Genomic DNA, 25,414 nt, shown 5'->3' with positions numbered 1-25,414 from the left:
ATAAGACGGAGGGAGACCGTGGCTTGGGTCCCCCACCCTGGGGCCTGGCCAGCTTCTCAACGCTGTCCCCAGCCCCCATCTAATCGGTAATACACAGCCAGTCTCACGCAGTGCCTCCTCTGTGCCATGCACTGTGCGAGGCTTGGGGACAGAGCATTGGACAAGGCATTTGCCTTCTAGTAGAGAAGACAGGCATTAATTATGAACGTGCTACTTGGCACCTAAGGACAAGGACAGAGTGTGATGACAGTGTAACAGGAGCCGGCCTGGTGAGGAGCAGGGACTCACCCTGAGCCAGGTAATAGACGGGATATCATGGAAGGCAAGCACACCCGGTAGAGAAAAGCAGGTGCACAGGCCTGGAGGTAAATCTGAGGAATTTAAATCTGAGGGAGGAAGCCAAAGCAGGTAAAGCAGAGGAATGGGGAGGGCCAGGAGGAGGGCTGGAGAGGGATAAGCCAGATCTCACATGACCTGCACTCCCACCTTGAAGTTTTGGGACTGATCCTAAGGGGAAACCAGTGGAAGTTTTGAAGGAGCTCAGTGATGTGGACAGAGATTTGAAAACTGCAGGGTGTGCAACAGAGTAGGAGGGAACAGATGTGGGTACAGAGATGTCCGCTGGGAAATAAGCATGTAAACTGGAGAGGAGGCGAGGAGGCGAGAAGGCAGCCTGAACTGCGAGGTGGCACTGGGGACAGAGAGAGGTGGAAGGTGGGCAGACGGGGTTCAGGGACTGACTAGGAGCAGAGAATGTGGGAGAGAGGAGCCACCAGTAAGAGGCGCCACGTTTCTGGCCCGACCAGGTCAAGACACGGCAGGATTCCGGGGAAAGAATCAAAGGTCTGGCTTGGGGTGTGCTGTGGCTCTAGGGCCTACAGGACTGTGGCTGCTGTTTATTCAGCTTCTTGAAGGAAGCACCAAGTCCTAAGAGTCCTGGGTGTGGCATTCGAAGCCTCCACACTGGGGCCCCCTATCGCTAGTCTAACTTTCCACATGCCTTTCACCTCTCCTTTGCTCTAGCCGAACCAACCTGTTCACCAGTCTCTGCACGTGGCCACTTTCTCCCCAGTGGCCTTACCTGTTCAAGCTGCTCCTTCTCCTTGGAATGCCCTTTCTCCTGATCTTACATCCAAATTATACCAAGCCCTGCAGGCCACAAACAAACAGGACTCCCTCCAGAATGCTCTGCTCCCTGCCCCAGCTAGAAGTATTGGCTCCCCTCCCAGACAGCACTTAGTCTGTCCCCTTTAATGTGGCCCTTATAATTACTTATACATATTTCCCACCTTTCCCACTGGACCAAGGACTCCTCATCTGTTCTGCAGTCCCCGGGAACACCAGGCATGTGCTAAGTGCGGGACAAATGAATAAGCACCATTCCAAGCAGGCCCCAGGGATGCCTAAGGCAGCCATAGGAAGGCTGTGTGGAAGAACGTCTCTTCCGATTACATTCAAACCTACAACTCCACTCAGAGACCTCAGACATCTGGCTCCCTTGTACGGCAGCCTTTCCTCCAGACGCCACACACACTCAGGCTGCCTAAACCCTGACTTCAGCACATGCGCAGCTGGGACCGCCCAGTGCTGCTCTGGCCACCTCCACGTCAGAGGACTTGGCACCTCCCACAGCCTCATCATCACCTCCAGGGGTCACCTGGGGTCTGAAATGGACCGTAGGGGAGCTGCAGGCAGACGCTGGCCAAGAGGAGGGAAGGGCAGCCGGGTAGGGCTGTGCCCTGCAAAGCAGGGCAGGGTTGGGGAGGGACCGTGCAAATTCTGTGGCACAGGGAAGGGCCTGGGCATAACAGTTTGAGAGGCCTGCCTTCTCCAGAAAGTTTATCCACAATGCAGAGGGGAGGGGGGAAAGGGAAAAAAACAAGAGATCACAACTCATTTTACGAGTAGGTTTTATCCACGAACCTCACATTTTCCACTGAAGGAAAAGCCGATCTGCATCTAAACTTTCAAGACCTACGCTCAAGAGAAAGAAACAATCTCCAGCCATAAATTAAAAGTTTGCTTTAAACTCTCATGTCCCAAGAGAGTCAGGGCTTCGGAGCCCTCCGTGCCCTAGCATTTGGGCCCTGCCTGTCTGCCCGTCTAGTCAGAAGGCAAACAACACCGGCTATTTGTAATGACGGGCAAACACTAATGAATTTCGGAGCACGTCTGGTGCTTGCATTTATGGATCATAAAATCATCTGGCTTCTTCTCCCCCCGTGCTGACATGCCAATGAGGCAACCCCAAGTATTTATAGGCAGGAAGGGGCTGCCAGGACCACTCTGTGAGAGGGAGGCTGGGGGGTGAGGGGGGATGGCTTGTTAGCCTTCCCATTACATGCAAACCCATTCTTATGCTCTTACATTCAGCCTAAACCTTGGCATGCAAAATCCCATTAAACAGTTATTTATTTTTTTAAACATCTTGGGGTGGGAAAGAGTCAACCTAACTGTCTCGATTGCCTACAGGTATGAACCTAGTCAGAAGTCACCAAAATGGTTTTTTAAATATCAGCCAGATATAAAGAAAGGATTTAAAATGCAGTTAGAGGGGCGCCTGGGTGGCGCAGTCGGTTAAGCCTCCGACTTCAGCCAGGTCACGATCTCGCGGTCCGTGAGTTCGAGCCCCGCGTCAGGCTCTGGGCCGATGGCTCGGAGCCTGGAGCCTGTTTCCGATTCTGTGTCTCCCTCTCTCTCTGCCCCTCCCCCGTTCATGCTCTGTCTCTCTCTGTCCCAAAAATAAATAAAAAACGTTGAAAAAAAAAAATTAAAAAAAAAAATGCAGTTAGATTTTTCCAGTTAAACATATAATTTCCTTAATACACCCTACTAAATTCTAAGTGTCTAGAGGAAAGGTACTTCCATAAAACGTAGGCTTTTGGTCTGGGAACACCACACACACGCTCAGCCCCCCGGGGCAGAGCCCAGCCAAGGCGGAGACCTGGATCCAGCCACCCTGCCATGACCACCCGGGAGGAAGGGACCATGGTAGCTCTGGGACTCCTCCCACCCAGTGGAGGTCTGGGGGCACCTCTACAGAACCCAAACGGCCCAGACTGACCACAGGCTATCTGGGGCCCTCCAGAGGCCAACCCTCATTTCTTAAGGAGGCACACATCAGGGACCACAGGAAGAGTTCTAAAATGCAGAATGAGCTCCCGTGTTAGGGGATCTTTCTTGACCCCAAATAGCAGGGTGAAGTTCACTTCCTAATGGCCAGGTGTCCCCACATCTGTCCTAAGTTTGTGTACAAGCAAAGTCCATCTAAACGTGGACAATTCGGGGCCATTAATTTGCAGGAGCCGTCACTCATTCAGGCAGCAGGCATCACTCCAGCAGGCACTGAGTCACTAACTGTTGACTGAATGAGAGGTATCCTCTATCAACTGTCAGGAAGCAAAGTGATTTGAAAAACTGAGTTCTCCAGATAGTGGAGGACCAACTCTTCAAGCACAGCAACTTTTTATTCAGTACATCTGTGAAAATTTACCGAGCAAACACTATGTGCCCAGCACTGTGCCCAGCATTTGAGAGACAGAGACACTAAATATGGTCCTGCCCTGGAGTTTTAGGATCTAATGAAAGCTAAGGGTTCCCTACCCAGTAAAATGTGAGCAAACAATCATGTGACAAGTTGCACAGAATTTATCTTAACATTAAATCTAAATGAAAATCTTTTCGGAGATTATTTCTCTCCGATTTTTTTCAAGCAAAAATAAAAAATTAGTACCAATGTCCTGAAAAGAATCAAAAGAAATCCAACTGTGCCAAAAGGGCGAACAGGAGCCATAATGTGGCTCCTGTTGCAGCCAGGCACCAGAGAGGCAGTTACCGGGAGTTGACACATGGAACCTCGCACAGGCCGTCGGGCTCTACCCCTGACCCCTGACATCGATTCACCTCTGTGGCCTCAGTCTTCCCATTTGAAAATGTAGATAATAACAGCGTCTACCTTATAAAATCATTGTGAATATTCAATGGTTCAATCTGTATAAAATTATTAGAATGCTGACTGACACATAGTAATAAGCACTCAGTAAATACAGGTATAATTAATACTACTAAATGCAAAGTGACTACTGTGAAGCCTTGACGTTCAACATACACAGTGCTGCTTGACACATGACACCTCGACATTCAGTCAACCTGACTTTTTTGTTTACCAACAGCTGCGGAAAACCTGACTCCCAAAGGAAGGCAGCGGCCCGTCAGACCATCGCTCCAAAGCCCACTGATGAGAGTCAGCGAGTGTCAGATGTCAAGGACCAGCACCATCCTCCACGAGTTTTCCAGCTGAATCGATGCCACATCATTTTCCCTTCTCTGAAGCCACTAGGGAAAGGACTACAAAGGTCTCCTTCACTGATGGGTTGTCCCCAATGAAGGACTGTGAATCCAAAATCCCTCTTTGCGTTTGACTGAGTAGCGCCAGCCTTCCGAAGAGAAGGGTACCGCTCCCAGGGGTCTCCAGATTTCTGCTGCTAACGGCTTAGCAGGACTCTGCCACGCCCAGGCTGCACAAATATTTCTTCCAGCAGCAGAAAGTTTACAGACTTGTCCAGCCCAGTCTCCTCTTCTAGAGGGTAGCATGGCCAAAACCACCCATTTTTCAGAAACAACTATAGTGGTGAATTGATTTACCTCATTCACATGGCCAAAAATATCTAGAAAGCAAGCCAAGTCATGAATGAATTCCTCTTTCTCTGTTTTGTGTATTTTCCTTTACTTTCAAAGAAAAAAAAAGTAGACTTTCAGTTTGAAGTTCAGTCAAGTACTTCAAGACTTGTCCTTTGGAGAGCCAGCGAACTCCTGGGTACTCGAAGCAGCTTTCTGTTCTGCTCCATTTCACAGCAAAGCCTCCCGAGAAGGCTGGAACTCAAGGCCCCAGCACTGACAGCATCGCAGGCTTTCAAAGCAGGCTTTCAGGACCACCGCAGTCTTTGACATCAGCGCTGGCACAGAAAGTCCCAGCCACAGTGGCAGGTGGGCCTCCCGGCCTCATCAAAGCTGCAAAACCAGATGTGTCGCCAGACAAAGCAGAAGCTTCATCCACGCACAGATAGCCTTGACGTGCCTTTCGGTCAAAATTTAGCTTGGCAAAGAAACTGTTTGCCATGTTGAAGACTTGGAAGTTCCCCAAAGAGGTTCACAATGTAAGAATTCTTCTCGGATGTTGACGACTTGCAGGTAACAGATACCAACGGGAGCTGGATGCGCCGACGCTATCATTAATAGTTTGTGCAACGCATTTCAAAAGGAACGGAGCAGCTGCTGACTCTTTCCATGACCTACTTCCAAATGCCAGAAGACAGGTCAGTTCTTCTAGAAATGATATCGTTTGACACAGGAACTGCTTTAATCTCCTTCCTGTTCGGAGCCACAGCTCAGCCCCAGTCAGGTCCAAGTTCTGTGGTTTCACCAAGTTCTCTCCTGTCAGGAGCGACTTCTCTGGCAAGTTTGAAGGCTTTTGTGTTGGGGCAAGACCAAGTGTGGAGAAATGGCAGGCCTTTCCGGGTCAAGGCTTCTTCCCCGCAAAGGTTTCCTCCCCGCCACGCATCTTTGGGAGGTGGGTGCTCTTTCCCCTTTCCAGGCGTCACGTGATCACTGCCAAGGGTCCTATTGCTGCCGCCTGAATTTGGGTTATGAAAGTTAGCCCAAAGATTATGTGAGCTTCACTGCACTCTCTTCATTTGATGCTTCCCAACTTAAGCCGGGTTTGATGTAAATGCAAACAGATGCACAGAGTCATAAAGGTAAGGTACGATGTTATAAATTCTTTTCTCGGGGAAAATAGTAGACAACAGAACACAGTGACAATGAAAACTCATCATCCAGATGACGTTATGCCACCCTACACACTTTCAGAGTAGAATGATACCTGCATATAATTTGAGAAAAATAATGTATTTTCCCACAGAAGATAGTTTTCAAAATAAAGGAGGCTTTTGCTTCTGTTTATGATAAAGTAACTAATATCGGATTATCTATAACAACTGGATAAAGCCGGGTGCCTGGGTGACTCAGTCAGTTAAGCGTCCAACTCTTGATCTCGGCGCAGGTCATGATCTTGCAGTTTGTGAGTTCAAGCCCTGGGTTGGCCGGGCTCTGTGCTGACAGGTGGAGCCTGCTTGGGATTCTCTCTCTCCTCTCTCTCTCTCTGTCCCTCTCCCGCTTGTGCGCTCTCTGTCTCTCACAAACAAATAAATAAAGACTTTTTAAAAAATGAGGATGAAATAACAACAAAAGCCTGGCTATTTAAAGATGGACAGCCACCATAGCCACCAGGATTTGAGGGCCCAAGACCCAAGAAGGAAGGGAAACACACGGAGGTGAACTCTACACTCACTTTTAATCCATCCTCTGATGAGACCTGTGTCGACAAAGGTGCAGACAGAACAACCGAAACCCTCACAACCCGCTGGTGAGAATGCAAGTGGGGGTGACCACTTCTGAAAACAGTGTAGCAGTATCTATTAAGCCAAACACACACATTCCTTACGACCAAGAAGTTGCACTCCTGGATATTACACTCATGAGAAATACACTCATGAGAGTTTAACAAGCTGTGTTCACATTTGTTTGCAGCAATATGACTCATAAGAGCCCCAAACTGGAAACAGTCAGATATGCCTCAACATTGGAAAAGGTAAATAAAATACGGTCTACTCACATAATGAATGGAATACTATACAGAAATGCAAAAGGATACAACTCCTGCTAACGCAAAAACATGACAAATCTCATGCACGTAATGTTAAGTAAAAATGGGTAAAAAGTATGTGCAACAGGATTCCGTTTATATAAAGTTCAAAAACAGACTGGACTACTGACAGTAGTTAGGGTAGAGGTTATACTTGGAGGTCATTAATGAGTTGGGAGGGAATGAGGCAGGCTTCCAGGGCGTTGGTACATTCTATATCTTCATCCAGTGGTGGCAGCTATATGGTTTGTTTACTTTGTAAAAATGCACTGAGTTGCAACCTTAAGATTTATGTACTTTATGTATGTACTTTAAAAATCTCTTTAAAAGATAATAAAAATGTGTGGGATGAAGCTAAAGAAATGCTTGGAAGGAAACTTACGGCACTATACACCTACACTAGAAATGAACAAGGGGCACCTGGGTGGCTCAGGCAGTTAAGCATCCGAGTCTTGATTTTGCCTCAGATCATGATCTCACGGTCTGTGAGTTCAAGTCCTACATCAGCCTCCATGGTGACAGGCAGAGGCTGCTTGGGATTCTCTCCGTCTCTCTCTGCCCCTCCCCCTGCTCGCTTGCGCGCTCTCTCTCTCTCTCTCTCTCTCTCAAAATAAATAAATAAACTTTAAAAAATGAAATCAATAAGATAAAAATAGACTTCCTTCTATAAAAAAAAAAAAAAAAAGGAAATGAAGAAAAGTCTCAATCATTGACCTAGCTTCCACTTTAAAAAACGAGAGGAGCAAATTAAACCCAAAGTAAGCAGAAGTAAATAACGAAAAATATGAACAGAAATCAATGGACAAGAAAACCGAAAAGCAAGAGAAAAATATTAATGGAACCAAAAGCTCTTTTTTGAGATCAATAAAATCAATAAACTTAGCCAGACTGATAGGAAAAAGGAAAGTAGACATAAACCATCCACACCAGGAATGAGAAAGAGGAAATCATTACAGATCCTACAGATAATTAAAAGAATAAGGGAGGGTTGCCTGGCTGGCTTAGTTGGCAGAACATGTGACTCGATCTAGGGGTCATGAGTTCAAAACCCACATTGGGCGTGGAGCCTACTAAAAAAACAAACAAACAAAAAAGGTAGAGGAATATTATGAAAAACTTCATGTGAAAAACATTTAACAACTTATATAAAACAAACTCATTTAAAAAAACACAGCCACAGCTTACTAAAAACAAAAAATAGATTACCTAAATAGCTCCGTATCTATGAGAGAAATTGAATTCATAGTTAAAAACCTTTCCACAACATGGGGCGCCTGGGTGGCGCAGTCGGTTAAGCGTCCGACTTCAGCCAGGTCACGATCTCGCGGTCCGTGAGTTCGAGCCCCGCGTCGGGCTCTGGGCTGATGGCTCGGAGCCTGGAGCCTGTTTCCAATTCTGTGTCTCCCTCTCTCTCTGCCCTTCCCCCGTTCATGCTCTGTCTCTCTCTCTGTCCCAAAAATAAATAAAAAACGTTGAAAAAAAAACCCAAAAAAAACCTTTCCACAACAATCTAGCAATTGCACTCCTTGCCCAAAGGAGTTGAAAATGTATATTCACACAAGCCGAGATATTCCTCACTAGGACAGGTAAATGCATAAACTGTGGCAATTCCCAATAATGGAATATTACTCAGCGATGAAACAAAATGAGCCATCAAAACATGAAGAGACGTGGAAGAACCTTGCAGGTATAGTACCAACTGAAAGAAAGCTATCTCACTGATTCCAACTCTGCGACATGCTGGAAAAGGCAAAGCTATAGAGACACTTAAAAAAAGTCAGCAATTGCAGAGGCTGGGGAGAGAGAGGTATGAACAAGAAGAGCACAGAGCATTTTCAGGGCAGTGAAACAAGTGTGTATGATACTATCATGGTGGATATGTGTCATTGTGTCATATGTGTCAAAACCCCCATAATGTACAACTCCAAGAATGAACCCTGATGTAAACTATGGGCTTTAGGTAAAAATGATATATCTTTTCTTTTTTACATTTTTTACATTTTTTTACATTTTTACAACCATCATTTGCAAGAAGCGTACCACTCTGATGGGGATGTTGACAGTAGGGGAGGCTGTGCATGTGGTGGGGGAGGGGCAGGGGCAGGGAATATATGGGAACTCTTTCTTTGTATTTTCTTCCCAGTCTTACTATGAACCTAAAACTGCTCTATAAAACAGTCTATTTAAAAGGAAAAAAACAAAAACCTTTCTGAAAAGAAAACTGCAGGTCCGTGTGGCTCTGCTAGTGAAATCTACCAAATATTTACGAAAAACAAGCATACCAATTCTACATAAACTCCTTTGGTAAACTGAAAAGGAAGGAATGCTTCCCAACTTATTTTGAAGTCAGCATTACGTTGATACCAAAACCAGAAAAAGACATTTTACAAGAAAAGAAAAATATAGACCAATATTCCTCATGAACGCATGCCAAAATTCTTAACAGAATTTTAGCAAATCAAATCCAACAATATACAAAAAGGATTCTACATCATGACCAAGTGGGGTTTATCACAGGAATGCAAGGTTGGCTTTAACATTCAAAAATCAATCATGCAACTCTCTACAGTAACAGACTAAAAAAGAAAAATCATATGATTATATGAATAGATACAGAAGAAACATGTGATAAAACCCTATCTATATCCATTCCAGATAATTCCCAATTCTCAGCAAATGAGGATCAAAAGGGAATAGCCTCAACCTGATAAAGGGCAAATGAAAAACCTACAGCCAACATCTAACATCATCCTTAACCATGAAAGACTACTTTTCCATCCAGACCAGAAACAAGCCAAAGATATCTGCTCCCACCACTTCTACTCAACACAGTAGTAGAGGTTATGGCCAGTGAATAAAGCAAGTCAAAGAAATAAAAGCATCCAGTTTAGAAACAAAGAAGACTGTTGTTATTCACAGAATTCATCATCTGTATAGAAAGCTCCTGAGAACCTACAAAAGAGCTAGTAAAATAAGTGAGTTTAGCAAAGTTGTAAGACATAAGGTCAGTTTTTAAAATGTCTGTAGGGGTGCCTGGGTGGCTCAGTCAGTTGAGCGTCCAACTCTTGATTTTGGCTCAGGTCATGATCTCACAGTTCAGGTCATGATCTCATAGTTCATGGGACCAAGCCCCACATCGGGCTCTGTGCTAACAGTGCAGAGCCTGCTTGGGATTCTCTCTCTCCCTCTCTCTGCTCCTCACCCACGCACGCTCATGTGCTTTCTCTCTCTCTCTCTCTCTCTCTCTCTCTCTCAAAATAAATAAACTTAAAAAACTTTTTTTAAATGTCTATATTTCTATAAACTAGTAACGTGCAATTGGAATTTAATTTAAATAAAATACCACTTATAGCAGCACAGAAAATACAACATTTAGGAACAAATCTGACAAAAAACATGTAGGATCTGCACACTGAAAACTATAACATTACTTAAATATTTAAATTAAAGAAGACCTGGGGTGCCTGGATAGCTCAGTCGGTTAAGCATCTGACTTTGGCTCAGGTCATGATCTTGCAGTTTGTGAGTTCCAGCCCCACGTCGGGCTCTGTGCTGACAGCTCGGAGCCTGGAGCCTGCTTCGGACTCTGTGTCTCCCTCTCTCTCTGCCCCTCCCCTGCTCATGCTCTATCTCTCTCAGTCTCAAAAATAAATAGACATTAAAAAAAATTTTTTTAATTAAAGAAGACCTAAATATGTGGATACACATAGTGTGTTCATAGTTCGGGTGACCCCGTATTGTTAAGACGTTAACTGCCCCCAGATTGATCTACAGATTCTGTGTGATCATAATCAACATCCTAGCAGGCATTTTTGTAAAACTAACAAGCTGATTTTGAAATTCATATGGAAATGCAAAGGACTAGAATAGCCAAGACAATTTGAAATACAAAAACACATTTTAAGAACTGATTCTCCCTAAATTTCAAGAAGACCATAGCGGGAGTAGGAAAGGAGGGAGGGATTTCAAGGAGTGAGAGGAAACTTTTTGGGTGATGGGTATGTTTATTGTTTTGATTCGATGATGGCTTCACAAATGCTGTGAAGCCTTCATCAAATTGTTGGCTTTATTTACGCATGGTTTGCTACATACCTATCACACCTCAAGCCGAAAAAAATCTCATTCAGTTCTCATGTCCAATTTTTTGAAGTAGTACTATTATCAACTCCATTTTACAGAAATGGAAACTGAGACTCAGAGACAGTAAGCGACTTGAGCACGGCCACACAGATACATACCGAATCCTCTCACTCCAAAGCCCAAGCTCTTAATTAAGCTTTGGGGAATACAGAAACAAATGCTTTTCTACCTGCCTCTCATTCATTCAACAAGTATTGACAAGTACTGATCCTGTAATGTGCCACCATGGCTGGAGTAAGGGACCCCAGCGGTGACAGAGAAAGTCCTTTCCTCGGACAGCTTGACACATTGCTGGCCCAGGGTCCCTCTAAGCTTGACGTAATAGCACTGTTGTTCGTTTTCTCTTTGTCACATCCCTGACTTCTCTCAAAAGAGAAGAAATACCTTGTGAGTTTCTGCCATGTGCCAGGCCATCTGCCTGGGACAGACATCATTTCTACTTAAGGATAAGGAAATGGAGACACAGGGAGGTGCAGGGGCCTGCCACAATCACACAGCTAGAGAGTAGCAGAGCTGGGTTGCAAATGCAGACCTTCCTGCCTCTGAAGCTTAGGGTCCTCCCATCACATCAAACTGGAATCATGCAGCTGCTCTTAACACAGAGTCCTCACAAACCTTGTTTTCCTTGCAGACAAAATCACAACCAGGAGCCAAGTCCCCATGGATAAAAACAGCTGTTCACCAAAGGTTCTGTTTTATGTTATTAATTCATTTAAAAGGAAATCTGGTCTCTAACCAGCACTATTGTCATATCCACACCCAAGAAGAGGGAAAAAAATGAGTCTGGAAGGTGCAAAGTGGTGGCTTCATTGGATCAAATGCGCTGCTGGCCCATGTCTGCAGGCAGACCTGATTCCTGCCCCCGCGGCTCTCCCTTCCCACGAGGCCAAGTGTTTCTCTGGCGCCCAGGGAGGGACTCCAACCTCTGCCCACATCTTGAATGGAGTTTGGGGGAAGCCTTTTCCACTTTGCTTCTGTTGTGACAAGAAGTCGTTACGGTGGGTAGAGCAACTACCAAGAAATGAGAAGCAAATAACAAATGCAAACTCAGAGCAATTAACAGATGAGAGGCTGTGGCTCAGACTTCCGGTGCCGACATCAGCGCTGACGGGCCTCGCGCTGGAGCCATCCACCCCGTGTCTTGGCCCCAAGTGGAGGGCCCCTGGACCACCCCCCTACTACCGAATTCAGTTTTTTGAACCAAGGGAGGCACTACAGCACAGAAGAGGATGCAATGAGATATACCATCATTATCACTACCGCACCCTCAATGCATTCAACAAGTGACATCAGGATCGGGCACTGGGCTGGGTCACAGGATATGGGGGGAATAGTATTGGCATGCTGAAAAGTGCTATGCACGGGAAGCAGGAGACGGTGTGTCGAAAGGGAGCATGAGGGGAACCTGCATGATTCCCAGTCTGGGGCTCCCACCTGCTCATTCCATCTCTGGGACCGGGAGTGGCGGGGGTGGGGGCGGGGAGGGACCAGGGAGGCTGTGGGCAGCACAGCGCAGCGGGCTCGGGCTTGCTGAGGCCGAGAGGTCTGCTACTGGCCCCTCACGAGGCCTGACCAGCAAGGGTGAAGGAGGTGTGCATCCAAGGAGCAGTGGGGAGCCTCTCAGAGGGTTCTAGGCATGAAAGGGTCAGACTGTGGCTTTAGAAAGACGTCTCTGGATACAGAAAGGAGGTTGGGAGGCAGGATTAAATATGGAGAGATGTGACCGAAGGAAAGGTGGCAGAGATCAGGCTAGGCTGGGACAGTGGAGGGAAATAAATGGTCTGAGAAAACTGCCCAGCATGTGACCTGAGAGAGGGGTTTTAATGATGTCATCGAAACTGATCTCCTCTTTACAAATAACTGCCTGCTGGCGACGTGCTTCCCTTCTCCTAGGGCCAAACGCTGTGACTCCAAGGAGCAGCAAAGACACACAGGGTTTGTCTGACATCCAACACTGACCTCGGCTTTCTGGAATGCCCGCTTCTTCAGAGCAGGCAACCCGGCATCCAGACAAAAGGCCAGAGGGTCAGGTTCCTGAACCCACAGGCAGTGTTTTCCTGCACTGCAACGTGTCATGTGGCCCAGAGGAAATGGTGTACTTCAGCAGGGAGTCTCCCATTCCTGCTGACCAGCCCTTCCACAGACCAGCAGATGCAGGTCAAGGCGCTCAGACGCCACGAGCCCTGAGGCAGGAAGGGTGAAGCCAAACTTCTCTAGAGTAAGTGCCCCACAGGGATGCAAGCTCTCTCTGGATAAAGCCTCTTGTCCCCGAATATCCATTAATGTTGCTCTCTTCCTCATTCTAACCCATTTGCCTTTCTCTCTAAGCCCCAGCTTCCCCCCAGGGCCCCAGTGAGCACAGCCAGGATCCCAAGCCCATCCAGACCAGCCCTTGCTTGCCTTCCGCTACCCCTGAGCTCCTGGCCTGTGCCCTGAAGCCTAGTGGCAGGTGCTGGTGACACACTGGTCCCTTACCTCATGCGGCTCCCACTCTAGGCCCACAGCCGTCCTCTGGGGGAAGTCCAGGCTACCCCCGGCACCTCCAACTCCCTTCCACATTGCTGTCAGTGCCCTGGCCTTTGGCTCTGGCCCACAGTCTCCTCCTACCCTCTCCTGCCTTCATCTCCAGAGACGTCACTACACTGGGTGGTGTACCTTCTCACCCCCGGGTCATACCATACCCCCCTTCTCCGGGAGAGACCTTCACCGCCCCCCCCACGGCAGCCCCCCGAAGGCACAGCCACATCCCATCAAGCAGTCTCCAGAGCGACCCCACCTCGCAGACCCCGCACTCTGCCATCACTCTCCCTCTGTGACCTCCTGGCCTCCAGCTCATTCCCCAACTCCAAACCAAATCTGTGCTTTGCCCCCTGCCTGACCTCTGGTTCCCCAGCCCTCCTTGAGTCTTCCAGGCACATCCCTCTCCAGCCCTTCCAGCCTCCCTCTCCCAGGCTAAACACTTGGCTTCCAGGCTCTCTTCCTCCCCCTCTGCCCTCTGCTCTTCCTTCCACTCCCCGAACGCACAGTCCACTCCTCTCTTGCCTGTTTCTTCTCGTCTTTGGCCTCACAGTAGCTTCATAACTGGCCTAATACCAGGCCCTCTCCTCTCTGGTGCTACCACCCCGGCCTCAGACACACTCTGGCAAAGCTCCTGACCAGTCTCCTGACTCCAGTCGGTTCTGTCTCAGGCAGTGAGAATGAACTTCCTAAAATACACACCAGTCCATGTTACTCCCTTTGTGAAATCCCTCCATGAATCCCCAAGCCTAACAACATAGAGCTCTGCCTCCCGCCCATCCCTACCCCACATTCTTCTCGATGCCTCTACATCCTGACAATACTTGTCTCTTGTATGCTCAAGTATCTGTCCCTCCTTCTCACTGGATTATGCCCGCGTCCCCTCCATCTTTGTCTCTCCAGCATGCAGCACAGCACACCGATAAATGAATGAATGAATGAAAGTCAGTAAATGGGCGAAGGTCAGTCAGACTACTGGGGACTCTGACAGCGGGGACAGAGCAATGTCCACAGGGGCAGCAAAAAGACTGGGAAAAACTCAGGCACCCACTAAGGCTCGTTTCCTTCATACTCAGGCCTGCCGGACACCCATGACCCTGCATGCCCCCAGCTGCAAGAGAATGACACGCTGCCTTCTGGTAAGCGCCTGTCGTGCCGACATCCCTGGCAATGGTGCCCTTGAGGAGCACAGAACCGAGAGAATAGCAGGCCTGCCTTTTCTCCTCCCCAGCCATCCGGCACCAAATGTAGTGTTAAATTTCACTAAATATATGATTTGCCTTTTCAATGCGTTATCCACTCTGCCTGAAATGCCCTTCCCAACTCCCATCCCATTGCCCAAACCACCCCTTCAGCCGTCAAGGCTCAGGGCCAATGTGCCAACTCCAAGGCAGAGTGACTCTCCCCACTGATGTCTCCAGGGCCTTCAGGCACCAGGGTGTAAGTCATCTAGACCTCAGCCTCCCTGCCATCTGGGGACCAGGATGTGAACGCAGACCTCAAGGACTCCAGAACAGTGTTTTGACCCACTCCACTATTCAAAGCATCACCTCCTTGGAGCCAGTCGCTCCCACACGGGCGTCGCCGAATGTTCTGCTGGCACAACCTCGCATCGGTGACACACGCAGCCTGTTCCAACTGCTCACCAGTGACAGGAAACGGCCACAAGTCATTGGGAACTTATTGCGTGCGGGCACTGTACTAAGTTCTTACTCACCCACTGTAAGGTAAAAAGTGTGATTTCCCCCATTTTACATGTGAGAAAACAAGCATAAAGAGAATGAGTAACTTGTCCAAAGTCTGAGCTCCTCAGGGTGAAGCCGGGACTCAAGCCCGGCTTTGTCGGATGAGTCCCTGCTCTCAAGCACCGTGCAGGTGAGTGGACCCAGTGGCCCAGTGTGGAAAGACCCCTAGGCTGAGTGACGCACAGGTCGTGCCCATTTCCAGCACATTCTAAGAACAGTCGCTTCCCCTTGATGCGCTTCACATCGGAACCAATGACAAAACCAGTTCTGACAGCTCCACTGGCCTCTGAGAAACTGCTGGGCCTTCACTTTCCTAGGCTGGGAGTTGGGCACAATGACCGCGATATTTGGAGGGAATACTGGTGGGGACAAAATGCCACCCCGAAAATGTACCACACGAGACTACCGCCACCAGGACGCTTCAGAAAGATCTTCTTCACAATGCAGCCTTCAGTCTGAGCCCCGCCAGCTGGGAATCCACCTATCCCCTGCGACCCAATCCACCACGGGGGTGATGGGGCTCTGGGCCACAGCATAGAGGTTAAACCCAGCTGTGAGCCATTATGCTGCAAAGTTCTATCTGCATTCACTCACCAGTGTTTGATAAAATTGGTCACTTGATAGAGTCACCAGGGAACAGGGCAGTTATGGCTCCATACTCGCTAACTTCCATTTTCCTTGCTCTCTGCCAATCCTTAACTCACTGTCTGCCAAGCTTCCTCCAAGCCCTGGGCCGATGCTCTTGCGGTCTCCTTTGCAGAAACAGGCAGAAGCCACAGTTCTACCCTCAGTTATCAACAGCATTTGGAAATTTGAATCTTCAAAGGCTGAGCTCACCAGGCAAAACCCTTGTTTTGGGGGAAGTGGTTCCACCACAAAACAGGCACCCTGGTCATAATGTTCCCTTAATTGGTACGTGCCCGCCTTGGCAATGTGCCAGACACAGCCAGATAACATTCTGCTCCCTACTTTTCTCATTCATTCATTCTCCACTCATTCAGCAAACAGTTATTGAGTATCTACTGTGTTCCAGGCACTGGGATCCAACAGGGTCTCTCAGGAGGCAGACTCCAGAACCTGGAGGCAGACTCCAGGAGCATAACCCTCCTCCTTCTGCCCTGGTGCTTCCCAAAGCCTTTTGGAGGAATCAAGGAACGGGCCCCACTTGGGTGTAGAAGTGGTACAAGGAAGGGAAGACAAGAAGAAAAGGTACCAAAGACAAAGAGAACTGCAAAGAAATGTTAAACTGCAATCAGGAGTCTGCTGGGTAATAGTAACACCAATATTATCCTTTTAAAATTATTGTGTGTATATATATGATGGGATAATACAAAAATGTAATCATTTAATGTTGTTAGGAACCCAAACTGTCAGTGTAAAAGAAATCATGGGGGAAGGGAAAGGGAAAAAAAATAGTTACAAACAGGGAGGGAGGGAGGCAATCCATAAGAGACTCTTAAATACAGAGAACAAACTGAGGGTTGACAGGGGGAGGGGGGAGATGGGTAATGGGCACTGAGGAGGGCACTTGTTGGGATGAGCACTGGGTGTTATATATAAGCGATGAATCACGGGAATCTACCCCCAAAACCAAGAGCCCACTGTATACACTGTATGTTAGCCAACTGACAATAAATTATATTTAAAAAAAATCCCATGAAAATCAAGGGAATTAAGCTCGAAACACTGTAATGTTAGATGTGAACTGGAAAGACCAACATTATATTGGTCACATGCCTACAAATGACCCTCAAATCTCAGAGGCTTACACCAGCAATATTAATTTCACACTCCGAGGTCGGCAGAATGGCTGCGGGTCAGCCAACCTCCCCTGGGCTCACTGGGGCGGGGCCAGGTTAGGCTGGAGTGCAGGCTTTGGGTTAGGTCGGGTCATCCATGACATCCTCATTTTTGGACTCGGGCTGAACGAGCAACAGCTACCCGTACATCACGGAGAGTGGAAGTTCCAAGAGGGCTGGCCATGCCTCTCACTCGCCACGTGCATGCTGTCACTTGTGCCCAAGGCACAGGGCCAAGCCCAAAGTCAATGGGATGAGAAACACACACCACCCACAGGGAAGTCATGCCAAGGGTTAGGAGGGAAGGAAGAGCTATGGAGAAAGAACACCACCTACCCTAATTATGAACTCGTGACTTTTCCTTTCAAAAATAAATATTTCCTAACCCTGTCCACCAAAAGGGCCTAAAAGCAACTGCAACCTCCTCTCATAAGCATCCTTTCACCCAGACTGTGGTTTCTGAATATTATTCACCAGTAAAAGAAACCAGCACCCTGAGGGACATCTGATTCCAGGTCTTCAGCAGGAAATGTACAACATAACACTGACATAGCTCATTGCACCAAAGTGCAAGGAAGCTATCAAAACCAAGAGGATCATGTTAAAAGGATACAGGAGCTGCACCAAGGGCTCCCATTGGTTAAAGAAAGGACAATTCACCTATCAAATAGAATAGTGACTACAATTCACTGAAACACAGATCCTCAACCCCACTCTAACCCTATGGAATCAGAATCTCTAAGGATGGACTTAGGTATCTGTATTTTTTTTTTAACAGAGCTCCCCAACTGATTCTGAGGCATAAGCAGGTCTGAGAGGCACCAGGCCAAAGGCTTCCTCATCTTCTGGGAGGGCAGATCACTCAGAGTGCCCATCTTGCTCTCAGATGCTGGCCTCTGCTTCCTCGGAGCCTTGTCAAACTGCTAACTGTCCTTCATTCTTGTCCTTCCAGCTCTGGGGTGGTCCAGCCACAATGTGGCAGACATCATCAAGAAGAAAAATCCCAGTTTTCAGTCTACTAACAACAATAACAACAGCAAAACAGCTGGGACGGCTCCCAGGGTCCTCCTTTTAACCACAGTTTTGACAATGAGTATGAGCAACAAACTCTCCCATTTTTAGCTAACATAGATCAAAGACATTCAAGTTTGGGGTTTCTCCATATATCTCAAAGTAATTAGTTCTTAATCCTCGCTCTTTATCAGAAGCACCTGGTAACCTCCACAAAACAGGGCTGACTGGGCTCCAGGCTCTGACCCAGAGATCCAGATCCAATGGCCGAGAGTGGAATCTGGGCACCCCATGTTTCAGAGGCTGCCCACGTGATTCTGACGTGCAGCCATGGTAGACAACCACCGCTCCAAGCTAAAATCTTGAAAGCTAAACATCACCACCTTTATGTCTTATCACAATGTGAATCAAGATAGGTCTTGGACGAGGCACCTTCCAAACCTCAGTGCCCCGGGGGAAAGTCTTGGTCTGCCCCTAATTGTGCCTCTAAAGAACTTCCCACCATTTTCCCTCCAACAATCAAGCCTGAGCAGCCGCCCCAGCCCTGGGCACAGGTAGGTTCAGGATTCAGGGCTCATGGCAAGCTGGGCTCCTCTCCCAGATGCTCAGGACAAAGAATAAAGACTGTAATGTTTAAACTGCTCCAGATCAAAGCCAAGCAGACAACATGATCACAAACAGCTTCAAGCTGAGAACTAAGGCAACCATCATACAAATACTCCTCCAGAAGTCTCCAAAAGGTAGACTCGTTTTTTGTTTTTTTTTTTTTTTTTTTATTTAAAAAGAATGGGGATAATTCCATGTTAGAAGAAAACAGTAAAAGATTGGAAGTCAGCCAATTCAAACAAGCAAACATAGTTCTGCTCCCCAAACCTGATAAACATAGTGCACACGCACACACACAGGTGCACGTGCATGCGTGCACGCACACACACACACACACACACTAATTCAAATCATTGCCACGCCCTCACATAGATAATGAGAGCAGCTAGTGGCACTAGTTTCCTCCTAATTTGCAGTAGGTCAGATGCCAGCTCTCAGAAGGCCTAAATCCTTTGTCTGGCTTCATATTAAAATATGCTGCTTTTCTCGAAGACTTAACAGCTACCATACTATAAGAAGAAGGGTTGTATGTCAAGATAGTTCTGGAATTCACACCATGGTTGCAGCAGACACTTTCTGACCTATCTCCCCATCTACACCCCTCTTCTCTAAAATGTGCACCCCATTCACCAGGCTGGGTCCCCTCAGCTGTGCCTGCCTGTTCGGTCACATACCCCTGGCGTAGATTATGAACCAGCACTAGATATGTGGCTCAGCCGGGCTGGGTTGAGAGCTACTCATTTCAGTCTGGAAGGTGGATTAAAGGAGGATCACATAAATGTGAGCCCTTCGGGGAGGCCAGCTTGGACCACGTGAGCAGACAGGAAAGAAGGCAGGAGAGCAAAAAAGAGGAAACAGCAGAGGCAAGAGGCAGAGATGGCTTGAGTCTTGGTTGGCACTCTAGCTGCCTGAACTCCATGCCTGTGGATTCCACCAAGTGCCCTTTTGTCCTCGTATTAAACTCCTCTTCTGCCTATTCAGCTACTTTGAAATGGATGCCTATCACTTGCCAACAAAAAAAGATCGCTGACTAAAACAACTATAAAGCCTTGTTATCAACTACTAAACACTTCCAGGATATTTTTAAAGACCAAGACCAACTTTTTTCTCTTTATTGGATACGCTGTTTCTAAAAATGTACATATGCTTTTAATGTACATATGTACGTGTTTTGCTGTGGCAACTGGTTTTGAAATCAGAAACAAGGCAACCACCAGAATTTGGGATCAACAAAAAGAAAGCTCTCTAGAAAAAACGTTCCCTCACAGGAGGAGGGAGGGGAAAAGGAATCAGTGTGGGAAGGCCTGGCTCGGTCATGGAGGCCGTGGGCACCGAGTGCCCCCAGCCTCACCCGAGTGGGCCCAACTCAGTGAAATTCTCCACAGAATTCAAACAGCTGGCTCACAGAACGAGCACCATCAAGAATGAGAAGCTCCTGGATGCTCTCTCTAACAGGGGCTTAAGTCAGTAATGCATTTATAGAGACTTCAAGAAAGAAACCTGACTAACTCCCCTCTTCCCAGCTACAGTGTTTAGAGCAATTTAAAGGACAGAGTACAGACCTCCGGCTGGATGGCTTTAAACACAGGTATGTCCATTAACGTGATCTGGCTCTGTAACAAAAGAGAATCAGTATTAGAATAAACCGTAAACCAAAGACAGCTGTCATGTTACTTTAAATCTATACAGGGTAAGAACACATTCTCCCATGAGACACAAATTAAGAAAGAACAGAATAAAAAATTTCTAAAATGCCTCTCCTATCCTTCCCCTTTCGTAAATCTTGTCCCCACATCCTTCTTTCTTTAATGTGAGACAAACTCCCAATTTAAGAATTGATAATAGTCATTTGGAGGATGGAACTGAGATGAAGGGGAACATTTTCAGTTTGGATATTTTTGTACTTTGTGAGTTGTTGCTTCAAGCATGAATTACTTTTGGCATTTAAAAAAGTTGTAGACACAATATTAAAAATTAGAATGCTAAAGAGACACTATCTATTACTCTAAATTTAAATTTTTTTAAAAAAACTGTGGCTTATAGAAATTGTACATTTCTTCTGAAGTCTCAGCCTCCTCTAAATTATACAGTAGAGTGCTACTCAAGACGCGAGGACCATGCTGGACCGCAAACTATTCATTCCACCAGCCCACAATGAGAGAACTTCAGAATTTGAGAGCAAGCATTTGGGAACTTTTATAGCAAATTGCCACATTTTTATTGTATTTTTTTAAAGTATCAGTCCTCAACAGATAGGCAATGAAAAAAAATGGCCCTTTACCACAGCTAGCTTGAGAAGCATTAATGCTGTAGATACAGAAAACACATATAATTAAAAGGCTGTTCTAGGGGGCGCATGGGTGGTTCAGTGAGTAGAGCGTCTGACTCTGGATTTCAGGTCTGGTCATGATCTCTTGGTTCAGGGGTTAGAGCCCCACGTCAGGCTCTATGCTGATAGTGTGGAGCCTGCTTGGGATTTTCTCTCTCTGTCTCTCTCTCTCTCTCAAAATAGATAAATAAACTTAAAAATAAAATAAAATAAAATTAAATTAAATTAAAAATAAAATAAAATAATATAAAATAATAAAAGGCTGGTCCCATCGTTAGCTGCTCATCGGGCAGCAATAAGAGAAAGCATCCTTGCTGATCTTTCCAGGCCAAGGCAGAGACTGAGCTGACTTCACATGACCTGCCCATCTCCACATGTCACCTGGGATGCCAGATGTCAGTTAACAGACACCTCTGTGACAGGCCAGGGAAGGAGAGCCAAGGGCATTTGGCTGCCTCCTAATGCAAGAAGATACCCTGCCCCTGGCACACAGGTCAAAGAGGAGGATGTGATGCAGGGGAAGGAACTTGGGCTCTGGAACCAGCAGGACTTGGGTGTATGTCTGGGTAACACTGCTTGACGGCAATATTCTCTTTGACGCATGATTTAACCTCTCTCCCAATCTCAGGCGCCACATCTAGGAAATGATGACAATAATCCCTATCTTATAGGATCCTTGGGAATATGTAAGACAAGAAGTGCAGAATGTCTGGCATATGACAGGTGCTCTCTCTAGATACAGATATGCACATGTGTATACACATACATATATACATGCAAATAGAGAGAGCGCATCTGTATATGGTGTAGAGAGAGAAACACATACACAGAGACTGAGAACGTCTGTCAGGTGCCAGGCATTCTGCACCTCCTATTTTGAATTTTCACAAAGATTATATATACCACAGACCCATGAACAACACAGGGGTTACGGATGCCAACCTTCCACAGTTGAAAATCTGCATATAACTTTTGACTCTCCAAAAGTTAACTACTGACAGCCTACTATTGACCAGAAGCCTTACTGATAACATCAACGGCTGATTAACACATTGTATGAATTATATGCTGTATTCTTACAGTAAGGTAAGCTAGAGAAAAGCAAATGTTATTAAGAAAATCATAAGGAAGAGAAAATACATTTACAGTACTGTATTTATTTAAAAACATCTTTATATAAGCGGATGCACACAGTTCAAACCTGTGTGCTCAAGGGTAAACTGTACCCACATGTGTGTTCGTACATTTATACTTCCATATCGTATGTATGCGAAGTCACACAGATGGGCTCATGTACTGGATGTGAATTTATGGCTCCTGACCAATACATGAGCTAAGAAATAAGGGACTAGTGATGCATTTGAATATTCATGTATCAAAGTTGCTCTAGAGAACACTTAAAGGAGGCTGTTACATTGAGTCAACAAATACTGTCATGAAAAAAAGCCTCATGTCCAAAATACATGAGAAAAATGACAACAACGCAGTATGTCAGGTGTAACCACAATCCGGGGCTAAGGTGCAGAACTGTGGTTGCCTCTCGGCATAATTTAAAGGTGGTCCAAAAGCACTGGGTTCCTGAGAAGCACAGGATGCAGGCCAAAGCGTACCATCCTCAGGGCTGAGCGGGAGAGGGAAGTCAGCAGGTGGCCTCCGTGAAGAGCCTCTCTGTCCCCTCCAAGGGGCTAGTGCTGCCACTAACGGAAGCTCAGGAGAGGGACAGCAAAGGCGCTGGGAATGAAGAAGCACTTGGGAATCGAGTCCTTCCACCTCTGGGTCTACCCACCAGCAGTAAGGGGGCACTGGACGTCCACACAAGGTGGGTCTGGCCCTTGTAACCCGGGTGTCAAGGGACGACTGAGGCCTGGAGGCCTAAAGGTCTGCATGTCTGGCCCAGAGCTATGTCCCGGGCAGTGCAAACAGACTGGCGATCCTCCTGCCAGACCTGTGGAGACTGCTAGCCAAGTCCCCTCACATTTGGATTAATTCTGTCATCCTGGGGAAGAGGACGGCCTTATGGAAACAGGAGATTCATGCTGAAAGCTCAGAGGGCCTTGGAAATCCGTCCTGTGGCTCAAGTTAACTCCCTACCTGGGAGAACCAGCAGGATGTTTGCTATGTCATTTAGGAAGAGAACCAAAAGTCCACTAATGAGAAAATAAGAAAACTTCCTCTCCATCCTGCCATCACTTCTAGGGCTTGCTACCGAATTTCTAAATGATTTATGCAAATAGTGGCTTTACGTCTCACACGGTTTTGGAAGTTCCAAATATTGTGATCCCTGCTCAGACCCTACGTCAGAAAGTGTATTCAGGTTTTTTATTCAAAACAAACAACAACAGAGGTCACCAAACTTAAAACAGACTGGCTGGTCCCAAACACACAATCTGAGGGTTTTCCGAAGTCTCTCGTGCATTTTTATCCTCACAATTCTGACCAAAAAAGAAGCCGAGTCCAGAACAAGAATATGTCAATACACAGGTAAAATCTTCAGATTACAAATGTGTCATTTTAGAACAAAGCCATACACGCACGGAAAGGGTGCTGACCAGCCGTCCTTCCCAGGAAGTGTGGGGGCTCCAACACAGGCAGTTTTACCAGAAAGGGAGGGTGTGGGTAGGGATGGAGGCTTGAGGGCGGCCAGTCCCGTCCCCCTTCACAGTGGCCCTCAGCCTCAGAAGACCTTGCCCCTCCCTCAGGGGAGAGGCCCGGGCTTCGTGGAGAGAAGGAGCATTTCCGGGGATGTGATGCGGCCTCTGTAAAAACGCCCGGCAATAGGGCCCTCGGGTCCACAAGCAGCACTTGTCGTGAGGAGCAGGCATGGTATGGAAGTGTTGAATCACTACACTGTGCACCTGAAGCTAATATTAGATTGCACGGGAACGGACTGGGAAACATAAGCACAGTGAATGAATGAATGGACAAATGAATGAATGCAGCACAGCCTCCACAGTGGAGCACACATGCCTGGACGGAGGTGCACACTCATGAACAAGTCTCTCCACGGCTTCTCCTTATCTTTGGAAATAAAGCCTTCAACAGATGTCCAATGAAGCTAGCCACCTGGCAATGCCTTTCTTAATCCTTTTTTTTTTTTTTTTTTTTTTTTTTGAGAGAGGGTAACAGAACACCAGCAGGGGTGGGGCGGGGGGAGGGGGAGCGACACAGGAACCAAAGCAGGCTCCAGGCTCTGAGCTATCAGGGTTCAAACCCACAAACTGCGAGATCATGACCTGAGCCGAAGTCAGACACTCAACCTACTGAGCCACCCAGGAGCCCATGCCTTCCTTAATCCTAACTCCTCCAACCCCCTCCTTCACCCTAGTCAAGGACTCCCTAAAAACCCAGGCTTTTTAGGGAAACGGCCAATCTCCACATATTACAAAACATTTCTGTTGAGGTGACCCCTTCAGAATGGAGAGACCTACTGGAGTACTTCACAATATGGCCCTAAAGAAAGAGGGTTACTGGGTGGATAAATGAAAGCTACTTAGCTAAAAAGGAAAGCAAAACACACACACACACACACACACACACACACACACACACACACACACAACAAAACCACAAAAAAAACAAAAAACAAAAAAAACCCAACTGTTCTCTACATATGCTGAATGTAGTGTTTCCCCCTCTGACACTGGTGACTAAATCCCCTCTTCCCAGCCACAACCTTAGTATAAAGGCTCTCTCAACCCCCAAATAAACAAACAAAAGAAGTTGTTGGCAAATGAGTAGCACATTTTGTAACAGAAGATACCTTTAAATTTGCATTTAGATCACTCCACCAGCTCATGACCGGGAAGGCTCACAGAACAAAAGGGCAATCAGCTCCACAGATACATTCCTACTTGTACTCCTAGAGCCACAGAAACATGTGTGGGGCAAATTCAGAATGACAGTCAAGGAAATGCAAATTAAACAGGAAGATGCCATTTGTTGTCCATCAGTGCCACCAGGAGCGACAGGACTTTACAGACTGCTCTGTTCTTTTTGAAAAGCAATCTGGCAGCAACCCATTACAAAAGTTCTTTAACTCTTGCTTTTTCTGAAAAGTCAAACTTCTAAAAAAAAAGTTGCAAGAATAGTATGATGAACTCGATAACCTTTCACCTGGCTTCACTAATTATTAACATCTTGCCTCATTTGCTTTTTCTCCATGTATATAATTATATATACACCATTTTCTCCTGAGCCACTCGAGAATAAAATGCAGATATCATGACTCTTCACCCCTAAATCCTTCAACATGTTCTTTCCCAAGAACAAGACCATGCTCTTACATAATGATAAAATTATTACACTCAGGAAACTTATCATTGCTACAACAGTATTATCTAATATTACATACAGTCCACATTCAAAATTTGCTAAAATATCCCAATGGTTTTTACAGCAATTTTTTCACAATCCAAGATCAGGCATTGCAGTTAGATACTATCTCCTAAAAAGTGAAATGAGCATATGGCTGACACAGCAATCCGTATACCTACAGAAAGACAAGCGCTAGAAACAAAAAAGGCCACAAAAAGGGACTTGTTGGGAGAAAAAAATTATGGTACAT

At 46.6% G+C, this 25,414-nt stretch overlaps 1 protein-coding gene across 13 annotated transcripts in view; it reads right to left on the bottom strand.

The window, feature by feature from the left end:
• RALGPS1 (Ral GEF with PH domain and SH3 binding motif 1) overlaps positions 1-25,414 on the bottom strand; it is a 311,034-nt gene that overhangs the window by 186,747 nt on the left and 98,873 nt on the right. For all 13 annotated transcript variants that reach the window (XM_078436478.1, XM_081790947.1, XM_078436474.1 and 10 more), the window contains one exon: positions 20,084-20,134. In XM_078436478.1, the coding sequence (XP_078292604.1) occupies positions 20,084-20,134 (51 nt within the window). The remainder of the gene's footprint in view (positions 1-20,083; positions 20,135-25,414) is intronic.

The sequence above is a fragment of the Panthera onca genome, chromosome D4 (assembly GCF_046562875.1).
Source record: "Panthera onca isolate mPanOnc1 chromosome D4, mPanOnc1 haplotype 2, whole genome shotgun sequence".
NCBI lineage: Eukaryota > Metazoa > Chordata > Mammalia > Carnivora > Felidae > Panthera > Panthera onca.
This window is presented reverse-complemented; position numbering and strand designations above follow the sequence as displayed.